At 27.4% G+C, this 18719-nt stretch overlaps 4 protein-coding genes across 6 annotated transcripts; 1 reads left to right on the top strand and 3 right to left on the bottom strand.

The window, feature by feature from the left end:
- Nucleotides 1–1269: 1269 nt before the first annotated feature.
- OCT59_011449 (uncharacterized protein) lies at nucleotides 1270–1767 on the top strand (the record flags this gene model as incomplete). Its single annotated transcript, XM_025332469.2, has 2 exons — nucleotides 1270–1349; nucleotides 1416–1767. 2 exons carry the CDS (start codon nucleotides 1270–1272, stop codon nucleotides 1765–1767), a joined length of 432 nt encoding a protein of 143 aa, XP_025171572.1.
- Nucleotides 1768–2101: 334 nt separating this feature from the next.
- Nucleotides 2102–4813, bottom strand: OCT59_011448 (uncharacterized protein; the record flags this gene model as incomplete). Its single annotated transcript, XM_025320345.2, has 5 exons — nucleotides 4176–4813; nucleotides 2833–4089; nucleotides 2393–2451; nucleotides 2282–2298; nucleotides 2102–2207 (listed from the first exon to the last, which is right to left on the bottom strand). The coding sequence occupies exons 1-5, from the start codon at nucleotides 4678–4680 to the stop codon at nucleotides 2102–2104; spliced, it is 1944 nt and encodes a 647-aa protein (XP_025171571.2). The 5' UTR covers nucleotides 4681–4813.
- A 559-nt stretch (nucleotides 4814–5372) lies between these two features.
- On the bottom strand, nucleotides 5373–7488 carry OCT59_011447. Of its 3 annotated transcripts, none has more exons than XM_066136511.1 (7): nucleotides 7287–7488; nucleotides 7080–7186; nucleotides 6744–6916; nucleotides 6512–6674; nucleotides 6264–6346; nucleotides 6012–6179; nucleotides 5373–5805 (listed from the first exon to the last, which is right to left on the bottom strand). In XM_066136511.1, the coding sequence occupies exons 1-7, from the start codon at nucleotides 7305–7307 to the stop codon at nucleotides 5729–5731; spliced, it is 792 nt and encodes a 263-aa protein (XP_066001123.1). In that variant the 5' UTR covers nucleotides 7308–7488; the 3' UTR covers nucleotides 5373–5728. The 3 variants fall into 3 exon arrangements, with proteins under 3 accessions (XP_066001123.1, XP_066001122.1, XP_025171570.1); XM_066136510.1 differs by having other exon boundaries at nucleotides 7000–7186; nucleotides 7287–7440; XM_025320344.2 differs by lacking the exon at nucleotides 5373–5805 and having other exon boundaries at nucleotides 5876–6179; nucleotides 7000–7186; nucleotides 7287–7440.
- Nucleotides 7489–13938: 6450 nt separating this feature from the next.
- OCT59_011446 (uncharacterized protein) lies at nucleotides 13939–16126 on the bottom strand (the record flags this gene model as incomplete). The annotated part of the gene is made up of 5 exons (XM_066136509.1): nucleotides 13939–14073; nucleotides 14232–14551; nucleotides 14705–15235; nucleotides 15317–15689; nucleotides 15767–16126. The coding sequence occupies 5 exons, from the start codon at nucleotides 16124–16126 to the stop codon at nucleotides 13939–13941; spliced, it is 1719 nt and encodes a 572-aa protein (XP_066001121.1).
- Between the last annotated feature and the right edge of the window lie 2593 nt (nucleotides 16127–18719).

Here is an 18719-nt window from a genome sequence, read left to right as displayed (position 1 = left end):
GCTTATAAACTTACCCATGCTTTGTTAAAAAAATTTTGAAAAAAAATTAAAAAAACTTTGGTAGTTTTTATTTATTACAAATTATATTATGCCTATTTCTCAAAAAGGAATTGCAGGAAAACTTGCTAAAAAAATATAAATCCCATAGAAAAGTTCCTGATGATATACTTAATCAAATTACTTTTAAATAGTTATAATGAATAATAAATTATATATAAAAAATTATGCATAATTCTAATTAACATTAAGTATTACATTAGCCAATCAAATTTATTTTAAGTCATGTGATTTTGAACTACCCTAGCGTTACCCCAAAAAAAAGCACTGTGGCGTGTTCAAGCTGCAGTTTGTTTATGTAATAATATCACGTGCGATTAATTATTTTGCGATATATAGATTTGAAACATATTGTGAATATTATTATTATTTATTTTTTTTTAAAGAATTCAAACTACAGTCAGACCTATATGTACCGATATTTTATGTACCGATAATTGCCTGTACTGATAAATTTTCTATGTCCCATTTCACAATTAATAAAAAAATCTCGTTGTACTGATATTATATATGGTTTCATGATATAATATGTACCGATACTTTTCTTTGCCTCTTTATAATTAATACATAGTAAGATGTACTGATACTTTATGTTACACTGGTATTAATTTAGGTTAACACTATGAATTTGGCCAGAATTAACATAAAGGTTCCATCCAAATCACATAACATTTAATATATTAGCTATCTGGAGTTTACATAATGCTGGCAAGAATTGGATTTTGGCCCGCATTATGATTCACTGATGACGGTTATGTAATGATAATTTGATATACCGATATATTTTTTCCAAAACAACAGTATCGGTACATAGAGGTCTGACTGTAAATTTTTAATACTAACCTACATATAATAAACACTAAATTTAAATGGTAGTTTTTTATATTTTTATTTAATTTTTATGTTATATAATTATTAATACCACATTGTATTTGCAGGAAATAGAAATTTTAAGTGAAAGTAAAAAATGTTTGGGATGTCAACAGACCTGTTCATTTGAATTATTTTCAGGTTTAAATAAAACTTACAGTATATGTTCGATATGTCAAAATCAGAAAAAGGCAATTCATGATAATCAGAAGCGGGAAAGAAAAGAAATTGAATGCCAAATTGTTAATTTGATTGAATATGACGAACTTATAGAGAATTTAAAAATGGAGATGGAGAAAATAAAGAAAATGGGCTTGATTTTAAAAAGACTCTTAATATATGATGTTAAATGATAACTCATCCAAAAATATTGCAGAAGGTATAATAGAGCAAATAAGTGATGCAGATAATTTCAATTGGAGGTATGTGTTTTGTTCATGATACATTAATACTTATATGCTTATTAACTAAATAATAAATAAATATAGATTTCATGATGAGCGATATAGTGCAAAAAATAAGCAAGAAATTAATTTTCGATATAAATGTTCTCAAAGGTCTGATTGTGCAAAAAAACTCTGGAAATGTTTTAATCCAGAAAAGCAATGTGATACTCTTCCTATGAAACGATTTGATTGTCATGGAGAAATTAATATTGTCATTGATCTTGAAATGAAGATAACATCAGTAAATGTTATTCATAAAATATTGCATGAATTACCTAAAGAAATTGGTGTACCTAATTGTGTGAAAGATTTTATTAGTGAAAATATTGATCTACTGCCAAAAGAGATATATGCACGCCTTGTGGAAAATGGCCTAGATCCAGAAATTTGCTAAAATCAGATTTATTTTTGGTGGAGTAAATTGGGGGAAATTAGATATAAAAGAGATTCCAATACCTTTCTATCAGCCAAAGTTTTGTTAGAGGAATATAATTGTATGAAAATACTAGAAGTAGATTTTCCAGTACAAGCTATTGCCTTTGAAATAGGATTGTATCAAATGCTAATTAAAATAATATTTTAATTAAGGAATTTGGGATTGATGCTACATGTAAGTTATATATTATAAAATAAGTAATTATTTTATTATCTTATATATTATATGTACAAGTAACATTAAAACATTTCTAATATAGATAATACCAACAATTTGGGGTTTGAATTATATGTTATACATGTTGAAGTTGATGGAAGTGGACGGAACTGGACTTAATGTATTGGACTAGTCCAGTCCAATTAAATTTTTCTAAACTGGACTTAGTCCAGTAACCAACACTGAATATATCATCAAAACAGATAAGTAGGATATACTGAATTATTTACTTAAACTACTATCTAGCCTTCATTACCTGCTTTGCCAATTTGTCTTCAAAAGAACAAAATAATGAAAGTGATAAATAAAATAATAAAATAACGAATGTAGAAACTAACAATGAACATAACTAATGTTTACGGATTACCGTGATTACCAGTACCAAACGATTATCAGATTCACAAATATAATCGTAAATCAACAAGCCTAGAATTATTTTGAAAATCCTTGGTATATTGATTCCTTTCACAAAATTGAAATTTGTTTTCCAAATAAATAGTAAATAGTAAATATACTGTATATTTATTATTATTAGAATAAAAAGGCAAATTCTAATTCAGATGATTGGAATATTCCGAATGTTACACCGTTAAAATTGTACAATATTAAAAATATTTTTAATATTAAAATTGGATAAATAAAGAGTTTCTAACCAAATTAATATAATTAAAATAATACAAGTATATTCCAACTAATTAAATCCAGTGTAATTATTTACACGGATTGATAATTAATGCAACAAGGGGTGCAGGAAAAATTAAGTGATATATGTATGTACGTATGTATAATATTAAACTATATTATCACCTCCTTTAACAACTATATTATTATTAAAAAATTTTCTAGATTTTTCCAAAGCAGCAAGATAACGATGAGTCATATGGTTACGAATAAAAGGTAATAATAATCTTTCAATAGGTATTAAACTTGTATTATATCTAGGATCGAAAGAAGATTTAATATGATGTTTTTTATCATCAAGAGGATCATAAAGACCAAATAAACTTTTCCATTCATTCCAACCTAAACCATGTTCAAGGAATAATAATTCTTTATTATCACTAAAAATATCACGCATAGACGAAGGTCTAGTACCATCTTGATAAAACCTTATTTCATCACCAACATGAAAATAATTCATTATATGTATTTTTTGAGTATATCTTCGTAATTTTGGATTATTATGACCAATTGGAACACGTGGTACGATATCACTATCACATACAATTCTCCATAATGTTTTATATTCCTCAATTGAACGATTACATAATGATGAAAATTCTGCAGCGAAATCCGAATCTCCAATTGATGGACTTGCAAAAGTTGTACCATCTCTTAATATACAATGTTCACCTAAACATCGAGGATATTTTAATAATCTACCGTATAATAAATTGGCTAATGCACCACCTAATGAATGACCTGTGACATAAATATTTACTAAAGGGGTATCCTTAAGTTTTATATTATTTTTTTCCATGTTTTTATTTCTAATTTCTTCACTTTTTTGATTAACAGCTTTAATAATTCTTGTTGCAGGACAATTTCTATCAAGTTTTGCTGATTCATAATCGTTAATAGGGAAAAGTTGACTATAAAAACCTTGATGAACCTCACCAAATAAAAAAGCTCTTGCATCCGTACGTTGAAATGATGCATTTGTTAACCATTCACTAAAATTAGTTGGAGTTGTACCTTTACAAGCTATAGTTATAAAATTTCTTTCTTCAGACCAAAACATTCCAACATAAGGACCTCCAAGAGTATTTAATTCGGAAAGTGAAGTGAATTGAAGATCAAAATCTTTTATTTGATCTCTTATATTTTTTTCACTTTCTTTAAGAATTTTATAAACGGTTTGTAAATCTTCATCACTTTTATTATTAATATCCTTTTTCATTTTGGAAATCATTCGATAAGCTTTAATAACTTGTTTTTCGTTTCTCTCGTACATGATAGTTGAAAGAAATAACAAGAATTGTGTTCGATCTAAATTAAATCCTTTATGAATATCTGATGTAGGATGTTGATCTAAAGATTCCATTCCTGAACGAAGATTCGCCACTGCAAAAAAAAATAAAAATAATTAAGATTATAATCTTTTTTTTTGTTTTTTTTTTCAATATTATTATCATAATTTTATCACTTACATAATTCAGTTAAAGGTATTAATTTAGACCAAGATTGTAAAACGGTTTCATTATTAGAGTCCAAATTTAAAAAAGATATGAATCTTAAAATAATTTCAAGAAAGAATAATATTATAGCAGACGTAGGAAAAAATACAAAGGTTAATAAGAAATTTACGGGGTGAGTAATAATTGCGGTCCAATCAAATATTATTGTAAGAATTAAATGTTGTAAAACTTGTATAAAATAACTTAAATAATTTATAGAAGGGGAAATAAGAGGAACATTTTCTAAAGCTCTGGGTAAAACACTTTTTTTTGTTGAGCATAAATCTACTATATGTGGACGATCAACTTTAGAGATATCAAATATTTGAATTAATACATCATTTGATGATTCGCTATTATTATCTTTATCTTCAACGACGGAAGTTTTATCATTAGATGAGAATATATCAGCTTTATGTTTATCTTTTTTCGTAAAAATTTTTTCTGTATCAATTTTTTCTAGGAATTCTAATGTCATCTTTTTTTATGTTAAATAAGTTAAAAAAATGTATTTTTTGGAATTTTTTTTTTTTTGAAATATTTTAGAAATGATTTTTTAATCAAGTTATTCTTTTCTTTTTATCTATGAACGAAATTTTTATGAAAAGAATAATTTATTGAATTGCAATTTGTATAGTATAAATATGTGATTAATGGAGTACAAGGTCCTATTGAAAGCCGCATGAAAATACATACGGTATCAATTTTAATTCGATAATTTCCTTTTTTTTATTTTAAAAATAAAATAAATTAAACATTTTTGTTTTTGAATTCTTTAAAAGGATTTTGAGGGTATTTGTTTATTCTTTTGTTTATTCTTTTCATAAATATTAACGAAATTCGATTGGATATTTAATCATACAAGGTTCGCAAGTGATCGACATTCAACAATTTGCATCCCGATTCTAAAAGTAGATTATACTTATTTCAGTAATTATTACGAACAAAACAAACTGTGATCATTCATTCAATAACTGTGTAACTAATGAAATAAAAAATCTCGGCGACGGCCCGATTAGTAACTAATTTGCTTCTTAAATTCTTCTTTGCTGCGTCTTGCGGCTATCATATAACCCGATATTTCTATTAAAAACCTGTCATAATCTTATCCCATTCGAATGAATAAATAAATTAAAGTTAATCCCATTCCAATTATAAAAAAAATTGTTTAATAATAAATATTGATGAGGTTCTTAATTTAATCCAACAAAATAAATATAGATTGAAATTGCTTCTTGAGCTGAAATCTGAATTCTAAATATTGTGTACCACCTTTACTGCAAGTCCAATTCAAGAGTTCCCTACGGAGTTCCCAATCCGGCCAGAAGATCAACATATCCAATATACCGTATTTACGAAAACGTGTAACATTAATTCATTGAATTCAGTTTATTATATTTTGTTTACTATTTACATTTACAGTACAGTATATTATCTATTATATTATAATATTACCATCCTAGGAAAAAAATATAGAAATCAAAAATCTAAATATTCTTGTCGCATCTTTAGCATTCGTTTGAATGTTATCTATTGAATGGTAAATTGTAAAATGCTTCTCTGGTTGGTGTTACTTCGGGACTTGGATATTTCTTGACGTTGCCTATCATTTAAATATTGTATTATTATAATAAAAGTTTTATTATTTATGAAAAAAAAAGCAAAAGTAATTTAATTGTCGAGTTTTACAATAATTTTTATTTATTTATTTAAAATTATAGATATTCTTTGAATAATAAATAATTTTATTAAAAAAAATCTTTCCTCTCCCCAAAAAATGATAATTTAGGCTCTATTAATGAATATTACCTTGTAGACCGACATTTTCAGCTCCGATAAGATTATTAATAACATGCTCAATACTCTTGAAATATTTCACGGTTTTAACGTGCAATTCAAGTGTTGCATCTTCATCACAAACGATTAATGCTTTTGAGTGTAGTTGAATCGCCGAAACGGTAAACATGTGATTTACACCTGATTTGTCATTGTCGAGTTAATACAGATTTTTTTTAATCAGAAGATTTTACAACAAATTAAACACAATAAATCATAAATTACCTTCTTCAATACACTTGGCAAGAGCTAACGCCTTATGTGCTCCAGTTATAATAACTGCAACTTCGCGAGAATCCATAACAGTACTAGATTATATAAAAGAATTATGATAATTTAGTAAAAAGTTATTATTATTTGTTGGTTAAATGATAATCTATTAGACTACTGATGAATTAATAATCTTATAGTATTATAGTTCTACCCAATAATTCATTATTGTTAAATATGCATGAACTTATTTTGAATCATACCCAACACCAACGGTTAAAGCCATCCTTGGTACTTTGTTTATATCATTATCGAAGAACCTTGAATTCGCCAAGATAGTATCGTAAGCTAAAGTCTTAACACGAGTTCTTGACATTAAAGATGACCCAGGTTCATTGAAAGCAATATGTCCATCAGGTCCAATACCTAATATTAAGCGATCTCAATATTTGTTACATGAGAAATTTAAATATTTCATGTGTAAGGAAAACTAACCTCCAATGAACAATTCAACACCTCCAATGTCTTTTATTTTTTTCTCAAATCTAGCACATTCTTCACTAAGATTCTCGGCATTACCATCAAGAATGTTTACGTTTCTCGGTTCAATATCGATATGTTTGAATAGGTGATGCCACATAAAGGAATGATAACTTTCCGGATGATCCCTTGATGAACCAAGTGAAAAAAAAAATTTGAGATCAAACTTATTTAAATAATTTAGCGGATATTTAATTTAGAAAATTTTTACCTAGGCAGACCAACATATTCATCCATATTAAAGGTAACAACATGCTTAAAACTCAACTCTCCGTTTTTATGATACTTTACCAAGTTTTTATATAAACCAATCGGAGAAGAACCAGTTGGTAAGCCGAGGACAAAAGGACGCTCTTTAGTTGGTTTAAATTCGTTGATACGATTTTTGACATAAGTTGCTTAAGTTTTAGTATTTAATAAAAAAGAAAACATCTTAGAAAGTTATGACATTAAGAGAAAAATTCATGTAATAATGTAATAATCATTTATTTTATTTACATATATATTCTGATACTTCATTATAATCGGAACGAATGATTAGACGCATATTTTCTACTTTTTATTCCTAGCGGAAAATAAAAGTTTAGGATTTTCTTCGTAATAATTTTGAGAGAAATAAAAAATTTCACGCGAGACTTTTTTTTCGTGAATTAATTTGTATTTTTTTAAAGTTGATGTACATCTTTAAATGGTCAAATTTGAAAATTCACCTTGTGAGATCTGCATTCATATTACATCATAATTACACATTTGGAAAGATTAGGCCCGTGATTTATTTCCAAAATCTACGATAATTCATTTACGAATGATACATGTCGCGATTGTCGCGTGTCGTACAAATTGTACAAAGTCGCAAAGTCGCGTAAATTTAAATTACTGATCTTCGAATTACTCTCCTGACAATTAAAAAAATACTTTATTACGCAATTTCATTCGTACTAACTTTAGATAATTTGCCAAAATCTAGTGCTTTAATGGTAAACCCAATTTTTATTCATCCACATTCCACAGCTAAAAAATGCATATAAATTCATTGATGCATAATTAGTTTTTAATTAAATTTTCTTATATTCTGAATGCTTTAGCATATTTGAAATAGCATATTTTTCATAGATAGTCAAAAGTGACCAACCACCTAAAATTACAGTAAATAAAATCAGCTATTTTCATTAATAATTTATATTTATTTTAAATTTAGAAATGTTAAGACTTTTTTTACTTAATTAATAATATTTAATTTAATGTAACCTTTCAACCAAAGAAATAGATGCCAAAAATTGATTTTTCAACTAAAAATTAGCTTATTTTCAAAAAAATCAGCAGCAGCTGTAAAATTTTACAATTTTGCTAATTTCTAAAAATGGATTTTTTAGTAATTACTAATCAAATTTTTCTGATTTTTTGAAAATGAATTAGTTTTTAGTTAAAGAATTGATTTTTGGCATCTATTTCACTTTAGCTGCTTTGATTAAAAGGTCAAATTTTTTTTAGTTCAAATTAAATATTTATATTTTTATTATTAATTAAATAAAAATATTTCAAATAGATTTTTATTAAAATAAGTATAAAATTATTAATGAAAATATCATATATTATAGATTACAGTACTCTAGATATCTTGCAAATTTCAGAAGTTTGGTTTTGTATTCTTCTATTATATGAATTTTTACTATTAATAAAAGGTGTTTAAAACTTATAAAATAATCAGGGTATTATTAAATATTACATCTAAGATATTTAAATAAATAAAATCAATGAAAAATATAACTTCTTTTTAAAAGATACAATACATAAAAAAGTTTATAGTTTGTAATATATAATAACTGATTTTATTAATTTTTAGATAATTGGTTACTTTTGGCAACCTACTATACTGTATATATTAAAAATATAATAAAATAATATATAAATAAAAATCAGTAATGATTATTACTAGTATAATATATAAGAATAATAAATAGTTGTCTAAAGCAAAGCAAAGGATTATACATATTGAATTATACTGTTTATTTGCACATATCATGTTACTAAAATTTATATTATATTAATAAATAAATAAAATATAAATAAGTTAAAAATATAATAAAATTTGTGATATGTAATAAGCAATTAATTTATTTCTCATTCTAAATGAGATTTGATATTTCTCACTCCTTAATTATAAATTATCAAAAATGTTAAAAATGGTATTTATAATATTTTTTATTAAGTAAATTTGTAGAGTAAATATAAATTATAATTTTAAAAGTTATATAAAACTTATATGTATGGTACACTCAATTTAAAGTCAACCAATGTTTTATTTAGTAGTCAAATTTTTTTAGACTTATAAATTATAATCATATTATAAAAAATAAATTTTATTGGTTATTGGTTAATACTTAATATATATTTATAATTATGTTTTACAAAAATTTTAACATATACAGTGCGCAAAAAAAATAATTATAATAATATTTTATCTATTTGTGTAATGAATATTTATTGAAAATTCATAAAAATTTAAACATATATGCTTTATTACATTGCGAAAAAGTTTGACTATACATAATTAATAATTTATCTTATTGCCATTACCCTTAATTATTTGTTCTAATTTTGATGGCATACTTTTAATTAAATTAATAAAAATCTCCAGTTCAATTCCTTTCCACTCTTTTCAAATTATACTCTGAAAAATGTCTACAGTAATTGATTTTTTTTTTTACCACCATAGTGGTATATTGTAGGGAGTGGGATAGAGGTTAAAGAGTGTCATATGGGCTGATTTGATTACTCACCCAAAATTTAAATTTTTATTATTTTTTAATATTTAAGTATTACCAAAGCATCACATAATATGCAGAATTTTTATATTATTGACTTGAAAATAAAAATTAATACATGCTACTATAAAGTTAAGTTTTGGCTGAAATTATGTTAATACCGGCCAAAATTTACATTGTTTAGGCATTAGAAAGTGAAATTGATATAAAATTAATGCAAAGTAACATTTTGTTTTTTACTTTCATTTATTATTTATTTATTTAATTTACAATTATTTATATGTTGCTATAACTACAAGAAACCAACCAAAAATCCAACTAAAAATCCAACAAAGGATCCAATCCAAAAAAGAATGCATGTTTACTTTAGTCTTCTTACTTGTTGTTTATGGTGTGAATGTAATTCCAGCTGGCTTGACTCCATAGTTTTTTATTAAACTTTTAAATTCTTCACGACTCCAAATTGCAGAAATCCTTAGATCATTTTAATTTAGTCCAAATCTGAAAAATATGAAAAAGGTATTAATAATATTTATAATACAGTCATTACTCATCCGTTTACCCCCAAAAAACTTACTTTTATCACTTAATCTTCTAATCTTTCAGAAAATCTGAAACCTAAAATAAAAAAAAGACATTAATAAATGTCTTTAACACCATTATACCATCACATTTAGGAAACTTGTTTAATCTTCTAGAAAAGTCTGTTCAAAATCTAAAAAATAAAAAAAAGGGAGGATTAATGTCATTTATAATGCTATTACACCACATACTGCATATTCACTCCACTAAAAAAAACTTACAAGATTATTAATTATTTCTACAATTAACATCAACCGGTTTAAAGGTAAAACTAACCGTTCCTAAAAAAAGAAATTAAGTGTTATACTTCTTAAGTCAATATTGAATAAATGAAAACGTACTATAGTTCTTATTTGTTGTTCAAGGTGTGGACAAGTTCCAGTTGGTTCGACTCCAGCAAACAACAAAATACCTACTCGTATCCTTGGTACTCCCAACCTACCAATCCGGTAATATTTTCGCTGTCAAATCTTTCTTGATATCGCTACTTGTAATAGAGACACTTCAATCGCTCTTCTCTGTTTTTCATTTTCTGTCTAGCTAATATGGCAGTACCACTAACGGCTAACTTCTTAGGAGAGTTCCTTTCTTTTGCAGGTGCCTATCAACGAAACCCATTTATCACCATATTGGCCTCTTCCTCAGTAGCCTTAACTGTACCGTATACTATTTGGACTTACAACAATCGGCTTGCAGTAGAGTAGCCGTTACCTTTATCCTCGTTCTAGATATCTCTAAGAGAGTTCTTCATACTACTTCCTTTTCTTCTGTTAATTTTCGTACTAGGTATTGTTCCTTTCGTCATCCTAGATTTTTCTGTATCATCCCTTATTTATTCCAAAATCTCCCGTAGTTAGAACGGGCTAATCTAGGAAACTCCCTTTTTAACCAATACTTGCTAAGCAACGAAAAGGATAGCCAATAAGGAGAGTAGTTTAATAGTAAAATGGTAAGCTCCAAGCTTCTTGTTGGGGTTCGATTCCTCCCTCTCCTGATAGCATCTATTAACTTGATATTATTTGATTCCTAAGATAAAATCAAGGTATTCCTCTCACTGTTGCCAACCTTGGCTTGGTTACTTATAAAATAGTTACACTCTTCCTTATATCTACTCCCCTCACTAACTACCCAGTCTCTATCTGATGTACTTACTCCACTTTTATTATTGAAAATACCCCTTACTTATTGATTTATTTCCTACTTAGAAGTTAATCTTCCCAATCTGTTTAATATGCTATTCTTCTTACTGGAATCCTTCATAATTCTACTACCTTTGTTAGGGAGTATTGTTTTCATGACTCTTGCTGAACGGAAAGTAATGGCTTCTATGCAACGAAGGGTAGGACCTAATGTCGTAGGGTTTTACGGGATTCTTCAACCTTTTGCTGATGGGTTGAAACTTCTGTTTAAGGAAGCTGTAATCCCCAGTCACGCTAATAAGGTAATCTTCCTTTCATTACCCTGTCATTAGCCATTTTCATGAAGCCGCAGCGATTCCATTTGCGCGCGGGTTAACAGCCCTAGCGGATCTCCAAAAATCTAAGAAAAAACACATTAAGAACGATAGTAACGTTTCTTAAAGAAATAGTAAAAAAAGCAGTTTGTTTCACCTTCTACTACTATGTCATTTTTTGATGTTCATTTCCTAAGCATAATAATCATGTTCTTTTTTCGTTTTACTTGTATCAACCGGAAGATCTAATGAAAAAAGAATTTAGTGCAAGAAATGAAAAGTGAAACAAAATACAAAGCAGAAAAAAATACTTTACCGATCTACCTATTCAGTTTATCAGCCAACCTAGAGAAGAAAAGACCGGTAAATGCCGAAAATCTAAAATAAATAAATAAATAAATAAATAGAAAACGATCAGTGAGATATGATCAATCGATGATAGTCAAAAAAAAAAAATAGATACACTGCACATTAAAATCGCACTTTATCCTTACCTTGAAATGTTGTTAAATACTCCTCCCCCTTGCTAGTTACGTAGCTGACACCGCAAAATAGCTACGTAAAGTTTTCAGCACTCAAACTGAAACCCGAAAGATCTACAAAAACAAAAAAAAAGAAACGTTATTTTTATTAAAAAAAAAAAGAGAATAGTAAGGAAATTTACCATTTCCAAGTCCAGCGTTTCTAATCGTTACTCCGGAGGACCTACAAAAAAAAAAATAAAATTAAGAAACGTATAAAAACTGTTTCGCAACTGGATGCTGCGAAACTTAAATTTCAAGAGTCCCCAACCCGAATCTAAAACCTACGTAGAAAATCTCACGTGTCCAGTCAGCTGTCTAACAAAAAGAGAAAGTCGAAACGTTGGTAAGACGTTTCGTTATACAATTTCGCAAAGCTTACCACTATCACTTTCCCATTAACCTAAAAGTCCGAAACCTACAAAAAGGAAAAAAAAGAAACGTTAGATGACGTTTCTATTTAAAATAAAATAAAATAAAATTCCCAATTATTGCGAAACTTACCACTTCAATCTTGAACCTAAACTAAACTTATCTAACAAATTCTTTAGGCGTCATCAATTTCGTCGAGATCTATAAAAATAAATACATAAGAACGACGGAGAGGGTAATAATAATAATAGAACCGAAAATTTAGAAATGTTTTACCTGATTCACTCAATTGGCAATCAAAACATTCCGAAACTATAAAATTAAATAACCCGAAATCTAGAAAAAAAAAATAGAACGTTATAAATAAGCGTTTCACGATTTAAATAAAAAGAATATATATAACAGATAAGGCATTTAATAAGCCTAAAAATATGGATATTCGTACTACCAGATTTCCACACGTCCAAATACCTGAAGAGCAAACCGTCTAAGATCATCAATCCACCCAGAATATTGTTTTAATACGATTACGGATTGATATCTCAAACATTCCCGAGCCTTTCATTTATAAACTATATTTTTTTTACGAAACTAAAAAAAAAAGAACGCAGTAATTAGTTACAAAAAATGAAAGAAATAAAAAAATGCTCTTCTAGTTTTTACCAAGACTTACCCGTTGTTTAATAATATAGTCTAGTTGGCTTGATTCAACAAGATTTTTTTTTTTTAAAAAAAATTTATTTATTGTTATTGCATCACAACAAAAATTAGAAATTACTTACGTCTATACTGCCTTATAGGAAAGTTAAAAAATATAAAACAGTTTTCTTCAAAATGCTTCGGTACAATCTCACTCGCTTCGTTGGTATCTAAAAGTGATAAAAGAACATAGAAAAATAGTTAATGTCCTTTCAAAATGCAGTTATGTCACCATATATTACCAAACTATACTTGCCAGATGTTAGTTCCAGCATTAATACCAGTCTAAAAACGCTATGTGTCTACCCAAGTATATTTACCTCTCAAGAAACTAAGAAAATTGCGCTTTAAAAAAATAAACAGTATTAATATTAAAACTTTAAAAAAACAATAATAAATACTAACATTTACATACTTCGTTAAGTTTATTCCACTGAATAAAATATAGTTTAATGCTTTATATGTGCATTAAATTACTTAATTCTACAAGAAAAAAGGAAAGAAAAAACATTAAAATACATTAACTGAAAGTGTGGTTTCGTCAAATTCCAAAAAGCCGGTGTCCTTATAAATATAAGAAAAAGGAAAAGAGAATTGTTAGAATATTTCTTACTTAAAATACACGTCCTAACTATCCAAGCCATTTGTCAAAGAAAAACAAATATAACAAATTGTTACTAATATATCATTTATTTAATCAGTTCTATCACTTCTATGTAATACAAATAAATTAATTCTACCGCTCTAACCAAAAAATATTACTTTAAATTTATTTTTTTTGGTTTTGGTGTTGAAGTTTCAACATTATCAAATAAATAAAATAGAACCCTATTTTCATATTCAAGAATATCAGTTATTGCTGATTTTTTGTTTTTCCCTCCATCTTTCATTGTCTGTCTAAAAAAATGTGTTACTTGCTAGTGATTTTTTTTTCAACAGCCGCGCACGAAAATGCCTTTATGCCAAATTGTTTATGTCTTTCCATAAACTCGGACATATGGCAGACAAGAACATGCATATATGGAGTTATATCACTTGGCATGTATAATACCTTAAATAATTCCAACCAATCCTCGGCTTCGAATCGAAATTGTTGTGCATCAAAATTCTTCAATTTAAGATTGAGATAAATTTGATGAAAGTGATCCCATAATTCTCGGATTGCATTTGCACGTGAAGATGGTAATATACGCTTAAAGTTAAAATTTTTTAAAACTTTCTTTTTGTCATCACCCATCAATGATGTGTGGTTCCACGTATTGGATTTTTCTTGCCAAAACTGGAAATTAACACCAATCCTATTCATTTCTTTAACAATTTCATCACGACATATATCATCAAATTGATTAAATTCTTTTAATTCGGCTAAAACTAAACACTAGAGACGATCCCAAATACGAAGCAAAATATGAAGTTCATCTGGTACCTAATTATCCAGTGGAATCATATTAAAAAGTGGCTTCCTATTATGACCTGGATATTCATGAATGTTTTCCATTTTCTTACTTATTTTCCAATCATTACCTTGGTCATATTTTGATACTTGGCACCATGGGCAGAAAAATTTTGAATTTGCTGAATTGAATCCTAAACATATGGATAAAAATTTCCAGTCAGAACTGAAATAAAGTACAAAATTCCATATAATTTCGCCAATCATTAGCCCATTTTTTTTTATTTCATCTAGTTCTTTAATAAAAGATGCCATCATAATTTCTAAAACCTCATATTTCTCCACACCTGAAAAGAGAATGGTTGTATAGTGGTGGTCAGGTTTATGGATATTTTGTATGTCATTCAAAATTGCTATGGTTACCATTACATGCTTAATTTTTCTGCCTACATTCCGGCCATCGCCAGAAACTCTTAAGTGGATAATTGGATTATTAATATCCAATATTTCATTAGAAATAAGGGTGGGTACAATATACTTTAAAATGTCTTTAACGCTCCGAGTTCCACCTTTTTTGATATTTTGAACTATTTCAGAGTTTGAATATTCAGCAAAATCCAATGGAAGATTGATAAGAGTAATTGGTATTTTCTGATTCATTTCTGTTGTTAATTTAAGTCATTGTTTAGAGATGGCCCATTCACGTTGTAAATTAGATTCTACTGCAGCTAATGCTCGATAACCTTCACGAGGAATATAATTTAAATCAATAGCTTGTACTGCTGAAATAAGCTTTTTTTCTTTTATATCGTTTTTTTCCTCATAATCAATTTGGAAATCCATATCTCTAATGCTATAAGAAATTTGCTTAAGAACAACTTGATCTTTACCATAGATTTTGGATCCTTCAACTTGAACATGTTGTTTCAATTGATTTCCAAATTTATGCTGCCTTTTATTTAATGTTGATTTACTACAATGTTCAAGTGATATTAATTGAATATTATTTTCCTTTGTACTTCTTACGTTTTCTCTAGCTTGCTTTAATGTTATTAGATGAATGCCAAAAAGATGTACTCCAGAAATTAATGATTTTTCATTTAAGGGAAAAAGTTTCTAAAAAAAGATAATAAAATTTAATTATTAAATATATTTAATTCGATTTTAACACAAAAAAAATTCGATAAGCTAACCTTCAGAACTGCATTTGCTGCTGTTGTTGAAGATATATTTGATTGGACTTCTTCTGAGAAATTTATACCATACATAATTTTAAAAAGTGGCTTTCCTTCTACATAATTAATAAAGCACTTTACAGTTTTCTTTTTTTCCCCACGACCCCAAGTAGTTTCCACACAATATCCATTTGGAATTTTATATTTGTTTTTTCCTTGGGTATATGCCAATATTGGAGGTTGAGGATATAAACCTTCTTGCTTAATTTTGTAATTATAACTCCTTTTTCCATCTGTATATAATATAGAATCTGTTTTAGGATAGTCGGTAATTTCCTTAGGAACATTTTCAATTTTTTTACTTTTTACTTTTGGCATTGTATTTAAGAGTATTAAATACTACTTATAGGAATTTAAAGATTATTAAAAAAAAGTATTGACGAAGACTTGATAAAGATAAAAAAGTATTGATGAAACTTGATGAAGACAAAAGAGTATTGATGAAGACCTGACGAAAAGAATATTGACAAAGACTTGACGAAAATAAAGGAGTATTGGCAAAGATAAAAAATATTGATGACGATAACAAAAAAAATTATTTCTGCTAAATTTGGACTGAATTACATACTTTTTATATCATATAACTCTAATATAGCTGTATAAATAATCGTGTCAGATTCAATATTACCAAAAATAGAATATTTGTTTGTTTATAGACAGTACAGTATACATTATACGTAGTATTACAGTATAAGAAAATTTTATACTAGTTGAATATGACCAGTAAAAATAATCCAATTAAACCTGCATTTTTTGAAAGTCTAAAATAATAATAATAATAATAAATAATTACAATCTTTAAGAAGGTAATTTTAATTATCACAATATATTTTGTATTTACCACTTAATTTTTTTATTGCAAATAATGTTATTGGATAACATAACATAATACAGCATATTACGAGATGAATTTGTGGAGTATGCAAGGATATGAAAGCTGAGTTTGTCCAAAAAGAAACTTGTGCGTTTGTTATTTTGCTATCGAAATAGATGATGTTAGGTTTCGCATTTATTATTTTTGTTTCAAATTCTTAAAATTCTTATATGATTGAAAAAGTGTGAAGTAACAATCAGTATTTTTACTACAATTAAAATATTTACTAATCAGGTTTCAAAAACTCGGTATATAGAAAAGCAGGTTTTAAAACAAGTTTTCAATAAATAGTAATATGACACGTATAGATTATACATTTATACTTTATACGCTTTATACGTTGTTTATGCAAAAATTACCTTCTGACCCGTGTAACCAAATCATCACCCCTCTGCATAATATAAATAAATATTTTATAGCAAGGGGGTCAGTAGGGTGCGATGACTTATGCAGTGTTGATTCAAGAAGGTATTCTTCTGAAGAAATTTTCCCCAAGAACCCATTTTTGGATTAAGTTCAGACGTATCTATAGAAATTCAAAGTACCTACAATATCAGATATATCATTATATACAGTAATATTATAGAGTATCTCGTGAAATAAGAGTAATTCAACACATTATATTAGTTTTAATCAATCAATGGTATCTCGATTATATAACGGTGTTGATGTTCCTAAAACATTAACTGCGGTTAGAAATTGGATTAGTAAAGAGTCAGAAAAAATGAAAAAAACGAGAGAATTTAGGTTGGAATTATAATATAATGTTTGTTTACGTAAAATGAACAGGTTTGCACCTATTAACTCGGTAATCTTAGTATGGAACGAAAGAGTTGGAAATCCTAGTTTCGAATTTCACGGTAGTATGCAGGATATAAAATAATATAGTCTAATTTAATAACTAAATACTTGCAAAAAATTTTAAGTTCAATGTTTATTTATTAAGTCACGGGTTCAATCCAAGAATGGTAATTCTTAGGGTGAAATTTTTTCTTCAGCTTGTGTAGAATTAGGAAAATTTCTTCGGAAGAATACTGTACATGATTATAATTTTTGCCGCTGTCATGATGTCAGAGATTATTTAATTTTTTGATTGGCTGACTAAACTAAAAAGATTGATTATTGATTTATTCTAATTGTTTCAGATTTAACTTAATTATAAATCTGATAATTTAAATACATTAAATACATGAATCTTCGTTCGCACTTTAGATTGAATTCGTCATGTAAGGTGCGTAATGTGAATTATTGATAATCTGAGGTGCCTCAATTTCGATCTGAGGCAAAAAAATAAAATTTTAATAATTCCAGTTTTACGTTTTGTGGTAAGCTTCGAAGATTTTTTTTTACTTTTTTATTTTTTTTTTCTTTAGAAATGGTATTTAACTATACCTTTTCCTTTTCTTTTTAAATAGGAACGGGTATGTTTTTTTATGCCTTTAAGGTAAATTTTAGAATTTTTTTTCCATTTTTCTTTTAAGAACGGTATTTACCATTCCTTTTTATTTTTTTTAGATAGGGTCGGTTGGTAAACTTTTTATATACTTTCTTTAAGGTAGAGTTCAGATTTTTTCTTATTTTCTTTCTAGGAACGGTATTGACCATTCCTTTCTTTTTTTTTTAGCATTTCGTCCTGGACTCTTCCCAAGCGAACTTGTGGTGAGTAGTGGTGTTGGACTGTTGGCTCCTTTTCCTAAAATGATTACTAACCGTTTTTTTGTTTTTTAGAATTTCATTCTGGATTTTCTAAGCGGACTTGTGGTGAGTGGGTGGTGTTAAACTATTGAATTCTTTCTCACTTGAACGCTTACTAATTGTTTTCTTTCCTTTTTTTTTAGCATTTCATTCTGAACTTCTATATGGTGAGTAGGTTGGTTTTGGACTGTTAGTTCCTTTTCCTAGAACGGTTACTAACCGTTTTTTTATTTTATAGAATTTCATTCTGGATTTCCCAAGCGGACTGTGGTGAGTGGGTGTTTTTAGACTGTTGAATTCTTTCTCATTTGAACAATTACTAACCGTTTTCTTTCTTTTTTT

Source organism: Rhizophagus irregularis, chromosome 19 (assembly GCF_026210795.1).
Source record: "Rhizophagus irregularis chromosome 19, complete sequence".
NCBI classification, from domain to species: domain Eukaryota; kingdom Fungi; phylum Glomeromycota; class Glomeromycetes; order Glomerales; family Glomeraceae; genus Rhizophagus; species Rhizophagus irregularis.
Note: the sequence above shows the minus strand (reverse complement) of the source record. Positions and strands in the feature narration are given on the sequence as shown.